Source organism: Ixodes scapularis, unplaced genomic scaffold (genome assembly GCF_016920785.2).
Source record: "Ixodes scapularis isolate PalLabHiFi unplaced genomic scaffold, ASM1692078v2 PGA_scaffold1__304_contigs__length_218370807, whole genome shotgun sequence".
NCBI classification, from domain to species: domain Eukaryota; kingdom Metazoa; phylum Arthropoda; class Arachnida; order Ixodida; family Ixodidae; genus Ixodes; species Ixodes scapularis.
The window spans coordinates 84288088-84307550 of NW_024609846.1; the positions used below are offsets into that span (position 1 = coordinate 84288088).

At 45.1% G+C, this 19463-nt stretch overlaps 1 protein-coding gene across 3 annotated transcripts in view; it reads left to right on the forward strand.

Annotated features, from left to right (window-relative positions):
• The window catches only part of LOC121836099, a 49043-nt gene that overhangs the window by 18519 nt on the left and 11061 nt on the right, over positions 1 to 19463 (forward strand). For all 3 annotated transcript variants that reach the window (XM_042290817.1, XM_042290819.1, XM_042290818.1), the window contains one exon: positions 8509 to 8608. In XM_042290817.1, coding sequence (XP_042146751.1) covers positions 8509 to 8608 — 100 coding nt within the window. The remainder of the gene's footprint in view (positions 1 to 8508; positions 8609 to 19463) is intronic.

Genomic DNA, 19463 nt, shown 5'->3' on the forward strand with positions numbered 1-19463 from the left:
CCTCGGGGCCTTACCATCTGTTTACGTCCATGGCCTGCGTCACGTTCAGAAAACATCACCTCGGTAGAAGAAGAAGGAGAGGTCGAAGCTCGCGCTGTCCAATTCCATTTTTAGTCACCCCTGAAGAAGGAGTCAAGTCGACCCCGAAACTTTGGGAACTGCTGTTTCTAAACTTTTGGTTTGAGTTTTCTTTTTTTCGAATTGTTCCCCAAACCAGACAGATTTCTGTCGAAGATGTTTACTTTCAAGTCATTATCCATTGACTTTGGACCGGAGACAGCCCAGCTAGCGAAGCGGTTTGTTAACATCACCCGCAGCATCGCTACCTACAAGACGCATATTGACTTCACGAGGGCCTGCCAGGACTTGCACGTGATTCCCAAAAGCCTCCGTCTCAAGCGCCTCGTACACACCCAGGAGGGAAACAAGATCTTGGCACAGGCGGAGCACCGGTTGGTAAGCGCCAGGATTCACGAGTGCCACTCCATCCTAAGGAGAAAAGAACTGGACCTGTACTTCACGCGTCGGCAGCTCGAACATCGCATCCCCGGTGTGCTTCCGTCGTTGCAGTCGTTCGCTTCCAGCATCGCCTCCGCTACCAGAGAAAAACGACAGGCATCTCAAGAAGAGAAGCTTTCTAAGCTAAGGAAAAAAGACCCGGAAAGGGGAGGCGCTGACACCACCAGTTTTGTCACGAACCTGTCTTCAAGACAACTCTCCCCCTGCGAGATTAAAGTCTTGGCAAAAGGTCACGGCTTCAACATGACCACGACCCGGCCCCCTCTACCAAAAATGATTGCCGCTGTGGAAGACGGCATTGCGCGTCTAGACCCTAGCGTCCGAGAAGGTGTACGACTTAAGGCGATAGGCATCCTTTCAAAACCTCCGCCGAGGCAACGCCACAATCTATCTCGCGATGAAACTGCTGCGCTTCGGAAGCTCCGCGAAGATACAGAGATTGTGCTACTGCCGGCAGATAAAGGGAAATCTACCGTCGTCCTGGACCGGGAGGAGTACGAACAGAAGGCACGGGATCTTCTGGAAAGTCCGGCCTATGAAAAGCTTAAGAAAGATCCAACGTCCCAAATTCAGCGGAACATGAACAAGATGTTGTCTGACATTTTCAAGCAATATCCAGAGTCGAAAGCCCTTTACTTGCATCTCATCTGCAGGAATGGCTCTGCGCCAAGCTTCTACGGACTACCCAAGACCCACAAACCTAGCGTCCCCTTGAGACCTATCGTGGACTTTACGACCTCACCGCTCCGAGCGCTGTCAAATTACCTACACCGGACTATAGCTCCCCTTGTTGGAAATACGCCGACACATGTGCTGAACACCGGCCACTTCGTGGAACGTGCCTCGCAAGTGAGACTCAGCGATGATGACACGATTGTGTCTTTCGACGTTGTGTCGCTCTTTACCAGCGTGCCAGTTCCCTTAGCAGTTGCTGCAGCCAGAGAGGTTCTCGAGAAAGACGAAACATTGGGCTCAAGAACCAGCCTCAGTGTTGATGAGCTATGCCGCCTTCTCGAGTTCTGCCTTGGCAGTACGTACTTCAGCTTCAAGGGTGAGCTTTTCAAACAAGTCAGCGGAACGGCAATGGGCGCCTCTATTTCGGTCACGACGGCAAACCTCACAATGGAAGTGGTTGAACAGAAAGCGCTTAGCACTTTCGCCAACAGGCCAAAAGAGTTCATGCGCTATGTAGATGATTGCTTTTGCATCGTGAAGAAATCAGAGGTGAACCACTTCCTCGCACACCTGAATTCCATAGAACCGGCCATCCAGTTCACTGTAGAATACGAGAGAGATGGAGTCTTGCCGTTCCTCGATGCTCTGGTGAAAAGGCAAGGAGACAAGCTGGGGTTCACGGTCTACAGGAAGCCAACACACACCGGACGCTACCTTGATTATGACTCGAACCACCCAACGAGTCACAAGACGTCGGTGGTCTCTACTCTCCTGTCTAGAGCAACGACCATCTGCTCGTCCGAAAGAGACAGAAGAAAGGAGAATCAGACCATACTTGCTGACCTCCAAAAAAACGGCTATTCAAGGAGTTTTGTCCAACGCGTCGCCCGTCGACAGTGCTGCACGCGCAATAACCATGGATCGTCGGGTGACACACAGCCCCGCCCCATCGCGCGCATCAGCGTCCCCTATGTAAAAGGGACGAGCGAGACACTGGCGCGCGTGCTCCGAAAAGAAGGTATCCAAGTGGCGCACAAGCCAGTGTCAACATTAGGACGGCTCATGCCAAGGCCAAAAGATCGCCTCCCAAAAGAGAAAGCACAGGGCGTGGTCTACAAGATACCGTGTGCGAAGTGCCCCGCCGCCTACATCGGTGAAACTAAATCTTTTCCCGAACGCATGCGCCAGCACCAGAACGATGTGCGCAATTTCGATCGCGAGCGTAGCGCCGTCGCGGAACATTGTGAGGTGTTTGACCATCGGATCGACTTCGGAAAAGCACACGTGATAGACACGGAGCCACATATTCGAAGACGCCTGTTCTTGGAGTCGTGGCACATCCAGAATACACCGGGGAACATTAACAGGTCCCTCGGGGCCTTACCATCTGTTTACGTCCATGGCCTGCGTCACGTTCAGAAAACATCACCTCGGTAGAAGAAGAAGGAGAGGTCGAAGCTCGCGCTGTCCAATTCCATTTTTAGTCACCCCTGAAGAAGGAGTCAAGTCGACCCCGAAACGTTGGGAACTGCTGTTTCTAAACTTTTGGTTTGAGTTTTCTTTTTTTCGAATTGTTCCCCAAACCAGACAGATTTCTGTCGAAGATGTTTACTTTCAAGTAATTATGATATTAAATTCAATTATATTTGGAGCTCCCCAGACAAACAAAAAATGAAACAAAACGACTAGTTTTTTAATTAAAACATTCATCATCCATATAGTTCAGTGCACAGTTAATGTAGCAAAGATTGCAACCTTCGGTATATACCATGCGCGAAGATATTCACTCTGATAGCAGTTCCGACTGCAAACTTCAGGACGCGCGCTTAAAGGGGGAAAATGTGGTCAGCTCCAGGACGAACTACTTTCCCGACCCGCATAAAGTCTGACACCTCTAAACCGAATTTCGCCCCTAACAAGACATTTATGTACTACGTCTTGACTCTCAAACTGCGATCACACTGCTAATACACTTTTAGTACTAGAGACAGTCTGCAGAGACTGCTTTAGGTGGGTTTCTTCCTTGAATTAACACATTGACACATTGGTTAGTCAAAAACTGTCTACAGGCATGTTCGATTGATGCATTTGAATGACGCAAGCGTGATTTGGAACATGCTTAAGGAGTGTCCGGAGATCATTCTGCATCATCACGTCTGCAGAAAACATCGTGTCTTTTGTATGATGCAGTGTGACTATATGGGAATACGTCAAGGACTAGCGCCCAACAATCGTGAAAATACACCTACGACTCAAAATCCGAAGGCTTGTGGATCGTTTAAGAATTTTAACCCTGTAATTTATGACTTTCGGTCGACTATGATCGGTTGATCAAAGACGGCGGCTGCTTATCCGTATAATGTTTTACATTTGGGGTACAATGTATGATATTATGTAGAACGGAAGGAAACCATACATAAACATTAACTTCTATTGAAGGCTTTTTTTTTTTGCATGGAATACGCACATAAAGTGTCAACAATGGATTTCATGCGTTGTAAAACAAGCCGGAAACATAGACAAGTGCACATTGAAAGCTAAAACTTTCACCGAATGTACACCGAGGTGGTGAATTCTACCTGGTGAAATCTTAAGGCGTAATTCCCTTCCCGCGAAAAATCAGATTCACAACTTACCAGGGTCAACGACAGGCGTGTTCACACACGACCGAGACGGCGAGGTTTGTACCCTGCGGCGCCATCTCCCAATAGGCGTCGCGAGCTGGCCATAGAGCGCGTCACCAGCCAAAGCCTCGTCTATACTAACAAAGCCTGGCAGATCGTCACGTGACACGGCCGCCGAAGGTGGAACGGTAGAGCGGCACACAGGAGTCATGTAACGGGCACCCCGCTGCGGCGAGACGCCGAAACATGCTTGTCTCGAGCGATGGAATGTTCGCTCGTGCTTCTCGCGCTCCTCGGGCTACCGCTTCTTTTCTCGTCGGGTTTGAAAACCATGTTTCGGGTCCTCGCCGCTGCAAAAGCTGTGCGTTGAATACAAAACTCCCCGAGAAATGCCCTGTGCTATTAGATCCTTGTGCTCCAAATCAGCGACCGGGCACCCTATGGCTCCGTCATCGAACTGCCAGGCTTTGTGAGTATAAAGGAGGCTATGCACCAGCTCACTGCGCCGATCGGGGAGGAAGCCTAGATTTAAAAGTGGGAGCAACTGAAACCATGGGGAGCGATTGCAGCTTAATGGCGGACGCCTCCCGGGCGTATTAATTGCTAGTGCGCTTGTGTTGCCTCGTCGCGTTGAGAGGATTAAAGCGGGTGAAAAGGTAGAGACGCTTGTAGACAGTCGACGGTTTCGACCCCTCCTCGCGGCTCGCAATGCAAGCACGGCCCATAAACCACGTGACCCCGCTCGAACAGTTAGAAAAACTCTGACATGTAAGCACTTTAGGAGAGACATTCGAGTATGTAGGTATTGACATCTCACACTGCCACCGAGAGAAAATTTTGCTGGGCCTGCACAAACTGTCTCAGAGCCCCACTCATACTCCTCATATATAAACGAACAACGTAACTTGTTACTTTGCAAAAAAAGGAACGCGTTACCGTTACTGATAAAAAGTTTGCGTTACACTTATCTATGAATTAAAACCTTTTACTATTTTGACGTTACAAGTATATGCATAAGCGCAATATTAAAAAGATGTCCATGCAGAAATTTAGCATAATTACCTTATCTTTTGCGGTTCCACCTGAAGACTCTCGAGGGAAAATGAGGACGTATATTATAGGAAGCTCCTTTCCGACATGTTCGCTCGGAGCTTTTCAGTAGGACCTGCCTTCCGCATTTGCACACACGAGACCAACTGAGGTTTAATTCATTTTATTCTCAACATACTGATGTACTATCGGGTTCGAACGAAACGCGGGCAGTGACGGAACTTCCAGCGCACCAGCGGCGTAGCGTCGAAGCTTGAGGTGTGATGGGCGAGGTTCAAAAAGATCGAGGTACACCTAAGCACTTCTTATGAGTTGTGAATGCGAAAGTATGTACAACAATCTTGCTGTACGCGTGTTGGCACGCTTACTGGCGCTGACGAAAGTTCCTGCATAGCTCTTTACGGGAGCCAGAGTTGCGCGTTCATCCCCGTACCGTTGTCTTTCCTGCACCGCGCGTTGATCCCACTCCTCGCGTTACTGAATTCGGCGAATAGCGGCGCCGCGCGTTCGAGGCGAGCGGCGCGCTTCAAAGCGGGGTACCATACGCCGGTGCGCGCTCAACGTCTGCTTTCCCGCACGGCTTTTGATCTGGCTCCTCACGTGATTGGATCTCGGCGAATAGCGGCGCGCGGCACGTGGAAAACACACGCGCAACTCTGGCCAATACCGCCTAGAGGACAAGGCCTACGCATGACGTTTCGTTAGTAGATCCCCGACCCGCTCCAAGCGGCAAACACCCCGAAGCTTGACGAGAATACGGGCCGCGTCGCATTCACTGGCGGCCACAGCTGTGTGCGCCACTACCAAGCGCGAGCTGATAGCGAGCTTCCAGTTCATTTGCAACGTGCATGCGAACACTCCCTCGGCCAGGAGCGCGAGCTAGCACGCGCTCCTGGCTTTGAGACGTGCATTTCTAGCGCGCGAGCTCGTTCTGCCGAAGAACGCTTCAAAACAGCAACCTCGAGCTCGCGCCTGTAACGTTGGCTGCGTTCAGTGAACGGAGTATAAACAGCGTCCTCAAAAATGGCGTCCAGTGCCAGCGTCCAACGAAGGCCAATTTGCAGCTCTTCGCACAGCAGTAAGGCATTTTCACTCATGCATTTGACGCTCCACCGTGAACGTCTGACTTCATCGTATTTATGGCAAGAGACACTCGGCGTGAGCATCTGTTTCATTATCTGCTACACAAACCACTGAAGCAGGCGATGGAGCAGACGATGGTGCTCATCCGGGCTACCTAGGGGGCGCTGAGCGGATCTACTAGTGATGACGTTTAGAAGAGAAGACGCGCAAGCCTTGTGTTTGAGGTGGTATTGCTCTGGCTCCCGTAGGGAGCCTATACACAAACTCTAGCGCTGACGGACACGCAGCGCTATGAGGTGGCCGGTCGCTTAAACTGATGCAAAGCGTCAGTTTCAACGACCGGCTATTCCGTGGTGCATCCCAGTGTTGCGGAATGGGCACCCCCATTCCATTCCAATTCCATTCCGGGGAATTAGAGTTTCCAATTATTCCATTCTTTTCAACTCCTAGGAATGGGGACACTGGGCCCATTCCCACTCAATGGAATGGCTGAGTCGCTCCATTCCATTCCTCCAATTCCTAAACGTAAAAATTGGCACTTGACAGCTGGATTACGTTGCGGGGTTGGGCAGAAATATTTGAAAATGTATTTGGAAATATAAATACTGGGAGAGATGAAAATAGTTGCTAAGATACTGATACTCAAGTCTCAAATATATATATAAAAATATATCGTGATACGTATTGGAAATACATTTTAAAATGAGGCAAAAAGTATTTGGAAATACAAAAGAATACATTTTAGGGAGGCCAGAAATATAAATACTCATAATACAATACATTTTTCAAATTTCTTTGAGACGCCAACTGAGATGAGGAAGCTTGAAGGGGAAGTTTTTGTTTGTTTGTTTTTTGTCCCGAAATTACTTTTCCGCAGGCTTGGCACTTCGCATTGAAGGTAGTGGTTCCGGACGAAGAGTCCTAAATGGGTTTAAAAAACGTTACATCAAGGATTGACCGCGGTCCCTTCTCTGGCATCCTGTCTGACTGACCAAATATGCGAAAAGACTTCGACCTCTAAAATAAATTCCATCAAAACATCACCACCTCCCTGTCCAATAAGGGCGCGTCTGTCAGCACTGATCACATGACGTCACGGTGGGATGAACTAGTATTCTTGAATCTGTAGGTGTTGCCTTGAACATGAAACTTTACCCACGCTGCTGTATGAAAGAACAATACATACGTTCGTGGTAGCTGACCTCGTTGAACACCATGCAGGCAGTTGCATTTGGAATTTTCGAGAAAAGTGGACCACCTGAAGCATCCTGAAGCAAATGTATTATCTTTTGTTACGGTTGAAAAATCGATACTGTGGCATCCCTGTTGTGACGGTCCTTCCTGCCGACCAGTCTTCAAATTTCGCCTAGCATCATTCAAACAGAGACCTCGTGGATTGCGACCTGAGATGGCCGGCACAGGTGCGAGCTCTTCGAGAAACAGCGCGCTCGAGACGAGTCGAAAGTGTACGAAGTCTGGGTCCGCACAGCGAGGCCACGTCTGGCCTCCTTCCTGGGTATCGGATCACCAGAGCAGCAGGTCACGCTCACGTCGGCTGATGACGTACCAGCCGTGCAGTATTACAGGCGCAGACGCGTTCGGATAAGTGTTGAAGTTCACTGGTGAAAGGCGCCACCGCCGCCCCCCCCCCCCCCCCCTTCCCCTCCCTCCTCTGTTCTTTGCTTTGACGCTTGTTTTTTGTATTGCATCTTTTTCTTTTGCGCAAAAGTCTGCTAGGGCCTTACGCGGGTTCGCAGTTTCCCGCTCATTTTATTTCTGAACAACCGACTGCCTGACTGGCTCGGTATAGCAAAACGTAAAAAAAAAAATATATATATATATATATATATAAAGAACCTGGCCCATTCCATTCCCATTCCATTCCGGGCAAAAGGCATCTAATTCCATTCCCATTCCATTCCCCTCACCGTTGCCGCCATTCCATTCCCATTCCATTCCGGGGTTGCGAAAATGCGGAATGATTCCGGAATCATTCCAACTCCGGAGTGGCAACTCCGGAGTTGGAACTAGCTTGGCACGCGACATTCGTGCCATGGATATCGCGGTGACGGTTATATGCCAGACTGCATTTTGTGCGATTTATGAGCAGTGTGACTCCGGCTTATGAAAACGCAAGTAAACGCGCCTGTGTGAATGGGCCTTTACTTGAGATAAGTGCTCATACGTCACTGTATTGAAAAACGTAACGAGTACGGTACTACGCTACCGAAAAAGGGTTACGCGCTACCGGTAACGCCGTCACCTGTAACGCGTTACCGCGAAAACTGCCATTTATCGTATGCAGAAGACACGGAGTTCTCTGCACACGTGATGACAGCCTCTCCTGCGGACAGGCCTCAAGGTGCACGTTCGAAGTACGTTTGCTTCCTATAGATGTATGCTTAGACGTTAGGCCATCTCTGCAGACAGTTTTTGTGTGACCAATGTGGCAAGACAGGGAAAAAACGCCTCAGCAGACGGTCTCAGCAGACTGTCTTTTGTATGCCATACGAGCAGCGCGAGTGCGACTTAAAACTCCGTGTTTTGTGTCTTTCAGGTGATACGGGGCTTTACGATACTGGGATACGTGCTGATGCTCACCGCTCCGCGGTACGAGGTCACAAAACTTCACAGGCAAGACGAGAAGCCACTCATCAGTAAGTATATAGAACGCGGCACAACCTTGGAGATGCACATGCAACGTGACGTTTCTCCCTGCTGGGACTGTGAAGGCCTGTTAACTCGCACATGCAGCGGAGTGCTCCAAGCATAGCACTGACCTCGCACTAAGCGCGTGCTGACGGGAGCGTTCACCAGCTTTTTATCGCACCGTCAAAGCTATTGCTCATGGCAGACGAAAAGTGACGACACGTGAGCAGCGCTATCAGCGCTTCGCTGCATGTATGAACCGACCTTAAAATTGTTTCAGTTGCCTCAGGCGTTCCGTCAACTGGTGTGCGAATGTACGTTTGAGTCATGTACATGCTACTAAAAAAAAAAGAAGAAAAAAAAAACTAATTACAGTTACGCGTTGCTCGCCCTTGTGTTAACAAAGAGTTCTAACCGAGAAAAAAAAAAACGCGTTAATTTACTTTTGTATTAAGCCGTTATTTTTCTCGTTTCTTTTCCAAGTTAGAGTAAGTGATGGGCCGACATGAAGCTAAAACATACATGTGGCACACACACAAACAAAAGACCTACGAAAATATTGCCGAAACTTCATCGAAACAAACCTCGTTTGCTTTTACCATACCGGATTGCGTGGAGGGCAGTTATTAGGAAGTTGGGCGAAGTTGACGCGGTAGGCGCGGCAGTGCTATGCGCCTCGGTCAATGGCAGTATAACGGCGTGTCCTTTGGGCGTTTCTATATCGTGTCGCACATAGGACACGAGTTGGGTCAAGGACAAGCTATATGCTGTGCACATGTGCTGTTTTGTACCTTTTTCATAGAATGTAACGAAGTACGATTAGTCGTACATCGGTCACAATTACCGAAAATACGTTACTCGTTCCTGTCACTGACAACAAAATAATTATTTACTCTATTATCAAACCATTAACGAGTAAAAAGGCGCACATTATAATCTGAATTACGTTGCGAACAAGTCTTGAATCATTTATTCGAAACTCAAGTATCGACCAGAAATGTTTTAGCAATCGTTTCTGATTCTCGCACTTTTAAAAGTACGCCGGCGAAGCGATAACTATAAATTAACGCAGGTGCACTTATTCTGAGCATGGTTCCCGCCGGACGCTTAGCAGAATGCTACTTTATTTAATGAGGACTCCTTCATGCTTCAGACACTGTATACAGTGTGCCAAAAGTTCGTGTTCTATAAAACATATTTGATTCGGAACTTTACTTTCAAAGTCTTCTATCGCATGAAATGCATTATAGGGAATTGACAAGGGGATCGGTGTGTCACGTGACGTACATTTCCCCGCTAAATTTATCAGGGAAACAAAATCTTTGCATAGTTAATGTGACGTCAGGTCAAGTGACGTCGATCCCCCCCCCCCCTCCCCTTCTCCCCCTAAATTTAGCGGGGAGAGTGGATTGGTGTTCAGGTTACAAGACCTGCATTTTCACCCCTAAATTTAGCGGATAACTGAATTGGCGTACAGACCTTTCCTGTGGCAGTCTCGAAGGAAGCGATTTACAGAACGCGTACCTGGTTTTGAGAGTGTACGTCAGTGTTGCCTGACTGCGCTGGGCTGTGGCAGCCTGCGTAGGTGCACTTCCGGAAGCTGGCGGCGTCTGAACTGTCGCGTTTTATTTTTATTTTGTATTCTGGGGAGAATAGAATTTCCCGAGGTCTTTATGAAAGCACTGTAGTATTTTTGGGAACAAAAACAAACAAATGAAAGGTACTCTTGGTGAGTCCGTGCGCGACCGATCAAATGCAACCGGAATGCGTGTGATCATTTTATGTTTCTTTTTTTACGACACTATACATGCAGCCGTGTTAATTTACAAAGGTCTTAACTGTCGAAAATATTTGCCCACACACAGGATAGACGAAAGGCATGGGTATTCCACGCTCACAGGAAATTCAACGAGTCTTATCAATCGAACATGATATAAACATATATTTTACATACCCCATTGTGTCGCGTTATCCGAACAGGATTTGAGAAAGGTCTCAAATAACACAAGATATCCAATATACAGTGTCGACGACAGTCATTTCACGACGATCGGAAGGAATCCAGCTCGTTTAATTAAAGGCACGTTTTGAAAAGAGCTGCTTTTTTTCTTTCTTCTTTTTTATTTTTTTCCACGGCACCAAAGCTAATGAACGAAGGTTCATTTGCTTGGAGCTATTTTTCGTGACCGGGAACAAACCCTGAAAGCCTTTTCGGAGATTATTTCGATGGAAATAACCCTCGAAGAACGTCGAGCGACCCGCGTCGTGGGCTGCTTGACGTTCGCTCTCTTCGTTTGTTTCCTGCGAGGGCCGAGCAGGCTACGAGCCCTGGTATTCCCTGGTTCTCGAAGTGTAACATCACACACAAAGAGTAAGCATCCTGAACAGGCAGATAAAGTAAAAACATTCAAGAAAAGCCGGCAAACTCCGAATGCACATTGCAGGTGGGGATTCCCGCTGACCTGGTATCCACACCTCAAGCGGGTGGCAGAAATTTTTGGCTGATAGGGGTCGCTCGAGTCGCAAAATGGCGGCGGCCACAGTGCTCTTTTTGCGAAGGTTTATAGGTCACTGAGATGTCAGTTTCCCGGAAAATTTCGCGTGGAGACTGAATTTATGTTTTGGCAACAAGACGTGCATTTTCCCGCTACATTTAGCTACATTTAGCGGGGAAACTGAGTTGACGTATAGGTCACGTGCCGTCAATTTCCTCAAGGTGTGTAAATCATGTGGGGCAGCGAAGAAAAGCTAACCGGAGTAAAGCTTACCGGTAAAAAGCTCACCGCGAAACTGACCAATGCGAAGAAAAGCTCACCGGCCTTTGGACGAATGCGGATTAAAGCTCACCTACGAATCTAAGAATCGGGCGTTCACTCAAATGAAATACGCTCTCTCAAGTGAAACATGCTCACTCAAGTGAAATACGCTCACTGAAGTCAAATACGCTAACTCAACTGAAGTATGTTCAAATGCCTTTTGAGCACGCGGTCATTCTGCCCTTCACCAAAAGAATTTATTTTTTAAAGTATAAAAAGCGTCCTGTACCCTATAATTTCAATAGAGCGCTAATAAAATAAGCGGGGGATACGTAACCCGCGTAGAGTGCGGCAGTGTGAGGTTTTTTTGGATATTTATATATGAAATGACCTTCAATGTAGTATGCCGACACCGGATTGACAAATCTGAACATTTAGTTATTTGTTTAAAAGCAGTGGTTTTAACTCAGACCTCATTCTAACGAGCAAAAAAAAAAAAAAAAGCCTACTTCCTTTATCTCAGTTACATCAGAATTAGATATGGGAACACGAACGCGAAATGGCTTGGAATAAAGTGGAACGAGGGCTACAGCCAGAGTGGAGAATAAAAATCAAGATTATTTAAATCGTAATTTAAATTATGATATAAGTCTGACCAGTTTTGCTAAAAGTATTTTAAATCAAACCTTTTCAGCAAAAATAATCCTAAATATGTTTTGTTTTATTCACCTGTTTGTTTATTGTTTTATGCTTTGTGTGCGCATACCTTCTGTATTTAACTTAAAGAATCGTCCCACAAGCAATATTTATATCGGGCTGAACACAAGCAAAAGGCAGTGGTTCTCAGAGCGAATTGATGCTTGAGCTTCATTTCAACCTTCGACTTTGTTTGTCAGTCACATCAAATCATTTTTGCAATCATATCAGAACGCGAGAGATAGAAACAAAAACTGAAAAACTAAAGTCGCATTGCAAGAAAATGAGATCGCGAAAATAAGAAGCACGTATAGCTTCTCGCTAACTAAAAGACGAAGCTTTTCTTGTTTTATGGTTGGGTTTTCATGAACAGAAATTTCTTAAAATTGCGGTAGTTAGTTCTTCCCCATTGTTTTCACTGATCCAAAGAATTAAAATAAATATACCTAAATTGTAGAATTAAAAAAAAATATTCAGGCTACAGCAGAGCAATTTGATGTTAAGCGTGTACGCTGGCTGTCACTGTCAACCTAAAGAAACGATAAGCGTTTTTTTTCTCTTCTTTTTTTTTTATTTTAGTGGTTGCCATTAAACCGGTGGAAATCGCTGATACGGGGCACAAGCTTATGCAAAAACGTTTGACGCAGGTCAGCACTCTTCACCAAATAAAATCTAAAAAATCGCTTCGCACAAACTGTGAGAAGGCCTAAAACATTGGTAGCACTACTGATATTAAATTATAACGAACACTTTACATTCAAATTAAATTCAAAGTGAGCTTTCCTTTGGGTCCGTTAAAAAACTGGTAAGCTTTTTTCCGGACCCGCCCGAAAATGGGTGATCCTTTCTCCGGTGAACTTTTTCTTGGGAATCCTCACGTGACTCCACATTCCCGCCAAATTTAGCGGGGAAACTGAATCGGTGTATAGGTCACGTAACATAAATTTTTTCGCTAAATTTAGTGGTGAACTGAATTGTTATGTATGTCACGTGACGTGACGTCAGGTCACGTGACATAAATTTTCCCGCTAAATGCAGCTGAGAAGCTGAATTCGTGTATAGACATCGTGATATCGATTTGCTTGCTAAATTTAGCGGTAAATTCAAGGACGGACGGGTGGACGGACAAAATTTTAGGATTGGGGGGGGGGGGGGGGGGGGTAGCGTTAAAAGAATTTCATAGTTTCAAAAAAAAAAAAAAGAATAATAATTTACATTACGTGGGAATGTATTGAGCAGAATATGTTATTATGGCCTTGAGCAAAGCCTTTGTTTTCATGTGCTACGGGGGACAATTTGTTTGAGGCCGGAATTATAGCGCAAGCTCAAACTTACTGCTTTGAAAATATTCGTCGGACAAGCGTGGGGCTATACACTGTTGGAGAGATGAGGATCGTAGCCACAAGATAACGTGCGCCCAAAGTCCTCCAGTTTATTGATGACGTCCACCACGAAAGAGGTGTAAAGTCGTCACCCGCGCCGCCTCGACGTTGTTGCGAGGCGGGACAACTTCTGAACCACTCGTACCTTAGCTTTCGATGAGGTCTTATCGGAGAGCAGACGAGCTTCTCTAATGGCTGTTAGCCCGAAAACGAAAATGTCACCTTACCAATTATTAAATTTTAAATGAAAGTGACAAAATTTAAAAATAATCCGAAATTAAACAATTATTTTTTTGGCACGTTCCATACCAAAAAAATTTCAAAAGCAGCAAAAGAAGAAAACTGAGACTGCTGAACGCCACCAACAAAAAAATTGTCACTGACCAGTACAAACGGTAAACTTTACCTTCATAATTCTACGTGAAAATTTGCTGTCGTGTCTTAAACACGACAGCAAATTTTTCTCCTCGTATTTACGGAATTATGCCAATAAAAAAAACTTATCAATAAGAAAGAGAAAAAAACAACAACAATATCGTCATTTTAGCTGCCAAAGTTTTTCACTAAAATACATGCTTAGACGCCCCCAATATCACATTTCGGCTTGATGAATCTTAGGCTTGGTGGACGTCGGCTAATAGAGAAGTTTTGTTTTTATTTTGTATCTTTTGGTCCAGATAATGTTATGTGCTCAAACTTTCGCATTTTATCACCACCGCCAACGTCACAATCGCAAAGACCTTTAGCCTTCTGCGATGCGCAGTTCTTCTATGCGGGCCAAAAACCGAGTTCAATTTTCTCGATCTAACACCGTACAACTACCCCTCAGTTCATCTAGTTTTTGTTTTCCTCTTTTATTTACTAGAGCGGTGATTTCTCGCAAATTAACGCACTAGTGATGTCAGTGGCAAAAGGGATGGACGGCTTTTTAACACAGAGTATGCTCGAACGTTGCAGGAGTGATTAAAGACAGGTAAATATTTTTTTTTTGTTCCGAGTGCATCACAGGAACGCTTGCGCACGAAGACGTGTTCAGAGCATAGCGGTGCCAGACTTACACCTCTTACATAAGGTGTCTGAAGTCACCAGGCTCGATCTAAAATGGACTGTAAAAATCGACTCCTGCAAGAAGCAATCTAATTTCGTCAAAGGTGTATTTCACAAGTCCGTTTGTTTTTTTGTTTTTTTTGTTTTTTTTTTTTAAATTACAAAGCGTAGCTCCCTGTCTGTAAAAAATAGGGCCAAAAAACTTGTTGGCAGAAACAAGTTGGCAACGGTTGGCGGCGACGTAGACAACTGAGTCGAGCCGGGGGGGGGGGGGGGGGGGGGGGGGGGGCGGCATTTGGCGCACGTACTGGTAGATGGCGCTACCTCCTTATCGAGACTGCTCGCGTCGACCGTGATTTCCTGAAATGAAGATAATATTTCTGTAGTGTACCTTTGGCCTAAAAATAAATGCGGTCAACAAAAGCAAACCGTGAAGTTGAAAAAAAAAATAATGCGGTTGCATAACGACGGTGTTTTTGCTGCCAACGGATTTCGTCGGCGTGACGCCTGCTTTCTTTCGCTGGTCGGCTACACCTTCCGACGCTGCTCCCGACGCCATCTATCAATACGTGCGCCAAGCGTGCCCCGCCGCTCGGCTCAGTTGTCAGCGTCAGCCCGCCCTTGACCCTGGCAAGGTTTTTGGCCCTACTATTTACAAAAAAAATGAGAAAAAAGACTAAGCCTTTGCAATTTCGCACACACACACACACACACACAAAAAAAAAAGCGGACCTGTGAAATACATTTCCGACTAAAAGTTTAGATTGCTTCGTGCAGGCGTCGGCTCTTAAAGGTGATGAAAATAATCCCTGGAGAAGGGGAACAAGAGAGACAAGGACAAACATAAATCTCCAAAGGTCCATTTTAGATCGAGCCTGGTGATTTCAGTCACCCTATATAATGATTGGTTCAACGTTTGTGAAAAACTTTGGTTTCTAGTTTGTTTTTTGTGTTAGTGCTGCATACGGTAGAAACAAATTAACCTCAATGAGGTTCCCTCATTTCTGTTAATTTTTCCAAAATCTGTTTTTGTCGTAAAACGTTTAGTATGCTTTAGCAATTTGCTAAATTTTAATAAATTTTATACGCCTTCATAAGCTGCGAGAGGTATGCATCACCACGATCAACTTGCAGCACTAATATTTAGCCTGCCTTCTCTTCACAATGAAAATAGAAATGTTTTTGGAAACAAATCAAATAAATCAAATTTATTTGATTTAAGTCAGATCTATTTGATTTAAATGAGGTTGATTTGATTTATATCACCGTAATCTAAGAATGATTTTCTACGACTAGATGTTTTTTTAAACATTGCAAATAGATTGATGAATCTGCCATGTTCAAAGCATTATGCTGAAAAATATACTGTAAATGTAAAGTGCAGTCTAATTAACAGCTTTTTTAGTCCTATTATTTCCACCATACAAGATCAACAACAAAAAACCTTTATTTGATTTTTTATTGGAGTTTTGATTTGTTTGCAATAGGACATTACTTTTCTAGTTTTCGTTTTTTTTTACGTTTTGATCTTGTTAAGATAGGACGTGACATCTATATATACATATATTGCCACGGGCGTGGCTGAGTGAGCGCGTACGTGGCCTAATGATTACCGCGTAAGCCAAGATGGCCAAAAAAAAAAAAAAAAAAAAAGCCTAATCGTTACCGTGCTTGGCTGTCGTGCGGAGGATCTGGGTTCTATTCCAGCGAGCGGAATGTTCTTTTATTTATTCTTTTTACTTGGTGTTCTCGCACATTCGAGAGCTTTCTTGTCTGATCGAGTTACGAATGTTCTACGCGCCGAACGTTCTAGGCCAAATGGTCCAGAAAACCCACGCGGCTACAAAAGGTGCTCCGCGTGGCAAGCCGCAGTCAGTTTCGCCCCAGCGTTGTACCCTGCTGTCACGCCGACCTCGACGCCCATGACGCTCTATTGTTATCTTCTTTTTCCCGTTTATTTTGGGCACGAGTTCGCCCCACTAAAGGTTGTGGTTTCTATATATGTATATAACTGATGAACGAAGTGAAAGGTAGAAATCAAGCTCAACGTTCCGATTTGCTTACAAGAGTACTTATTTTTTATCAAGTTCAGCCTTATATATATATATATATCTTTCTTGCTTCCTTGTGATTTTTTATTATTATTTAAAAGCAAATCCAATGCACGTTTAAACATCAAATTTCATTTTATTTAATTTATTGTACCCTTATGTTGCTCTCAGGGGGCTTTACGTTAGGGGGGGGGGGGGGGGGGGAGGGGCTAATATCTATATATATCAAGACTCACAAAGAAAACAAATGAAACAAGGATTAAGTTAGATTGCGTGCTGTGAAGTGCGGCAAGCGGCACGGAGCGAGCTTGGCTCTTCTATTGTTACGACGTTATCGGGTAGTGAGTTGCTCTCAGTCGGTAATAGAGAGTTGCAACTACGAGCGGCGACGTGAAGTATCCGTGTGTTGTCTGTGCGTGACTAGATGTGGCTGGCGCGCGGCTCTGCAATACTTACTTTTTCGCATGGCGATTGACAGTACAACTGATGCACGGCACTCAATCGTGACATCTTCCCACGGTCTGCAAGAAGTGGAAGCTTAAGTTGCTGTTTTAAAGGTGTAATGCTTGCGGGAGTATGTAGTTGCAAAGTATGGAGCAAGTACCTCGGTTTTGTATGGCTTCTAGCTTATCGATTAGATATGACTGATGTGGATTTCATATGACAGATGCGTATTCAAGCTTTGGGTCGAAAGAAATATGAATATGCGATCATTTTTGTGTCCCGTGTTGCAAGGTAGCAGAGTTGTCGCATCGGGAAACAGGGTTTCGTTAGCCTTCGCAATATTGTAATTTATGCGAGGCTCCGATGAAAGGTTGGAGGTGAAGTGGTCCCTAAGATATTTGTACGTAGGAAAATGTTCAATAGACGTTTTGAAAATGGTGTTGTTAAACAGTGTTGATGTACGTTTGGTATTAAAGTTGAGAAATTTGGTTTTGGAAGCATTAATTCTCACCTGCCATTGTTTACCCCATGTTTCGAGACATGTGAGGTCGTTCCGCAAAAGCGCACAGCCATCTAGCCTTTATATTTTCCCATTGATCACGCAGTCGTCGGCATATAACCTAATAGTGGACCGAATCCAAGTTGGCAAGTCATTCACATATATTACCTCGCGCGACGGTGAGCGAGCGCGTGCGTGGCCGAGTAGTTACCGCGCTTGACTTTCGTGCGGGGTCCCAAGGTTCGATTCCCGGGAGTTACGCGTCTTTCATTTATTCTTTCAGTTTAATGTTCTGGTAAATTCGAGAACCCTGCTGCTTGTTCGAGGTCCAAATGTTCTAGTCGCCGAACCTTCTACACCGATTGTTCCAGAAGCCAACGCATCTATATAAGGGACTCCGCGTGGCGAGCGGCAGTCAGTTTTCGCCCCAGCGTTCGATACTGCTGTTTCGCCACCTTCGACGCCTGCGACGCTAGCCTTTTCCTATTTTGTTTTTGGGCAAAAGTTCGCCCCATTAAACGCTTAGTTTGCCTCAGTTTCGTCGCCTCATCAATTGTCATTCATGACATGATAAGGAATAACAACGAACCGAGCACGGTTCCCTGAGGCACACCCAATCTGACATTTTGTTTAGTGAATCTTAATTGATATAATGAACGATATATGTATGGTTAAAATAAAAGTTGGAATCCACTCAATTACTAGATGGTCTATTTCTAGTGAACGGATCTTTAACGTGAGGTGGCGATGAGGCACTTTGTCGAATGCTTTCTGGAAATCTGTAAAGATTCTGTGCGGCGGGATTGCAGGTTTTGATGTATGTCATTAGTATTTATTTATTTTACCCTCAGGGCACACGGCATTACAGAGGGGAGTGCGAACAAAAGTAAACATAATAAACAATTGGAACAACATATACAATACTTAAAGAACAGGGAACACGAAATTGGTAATAGATTTACAAAAAAGTGCTTGGTCATTAATTGATGTGAGCAATACAGGTACGCGATTCCAGTCTTTGAAAGTTCTGGGAATAAAAGAGTCATAAAGCTGCGATTAGCAAGAGTGGGACCTTCGGAAACCGTGCCGGTTTACAGAAAAGCTTTTGCACGTGCATGAGTGCTTCATTATGTGTGAAAATACCATACGTTCCATGAGTTTACTGGGTACACTTGTCAAAGATATTGGTCTATAGTTAAAATATATATTCTACGGACCACTTTTAAAAATTGGAATTACTTAAGCATGCTCCCAGTCGTCGAGTATTTCACCGAAGTCATGCGATTGTTGGAAAATCAGGGAAAGAAGAGATAAACACTGATTTTTACAAAATTTGAGAGCCTTCGATGTTATTTTGTCAGGGCCTGGTGCCCAGTTTGAGGGTAAGTCGTTAATTAGTTCCATATTTCCAAAAGCGTAGATGGTTAATGGGGCCATTTCTTTGTCGAAAAGAAGGTCTAGGTCAAAGTCTGGAAGAGGCAACAGGTCCTCGTAAAACACGTCATTGAAATACCGACCAAAATCTTCACATGACTCAGCAGTTCTCATCTCATTTCCCGACGCATCAGTGAAAGGGAAATATTCTTTACCTTGTTTTGGGTTAACAGCAGTCGAGAACATTTCGGGGGTTGGATTCTCATAATTGTTTGCTAAAATCTTCACAAAACAGTTTCTTTTTTTGCGTTCTCTATTTCAAGTTTCGACGTTTTCTCACATTGGCAGTATCTCTCTTATGTATCTGCAGATGGAGAAAGCTTGGCAGTCCTGTAAAGACGCTGTTTTTTTTTTTTATTATTTAGCCTCTTCAGTTATGCCGAAAACCAAGGTTTTGGAACGCGCGAGGGAATGCTTATTTTGGTAATGTATAAATCAACTAGGTCATGCAATTTATATTTAAGTACGTCCCAATTTTTGTTAACCGATCTACAACAGAAGTCAGCTAAGAACCGGCCCGAAAATGATGTTAAATTCATGCAGAGATCATCAGC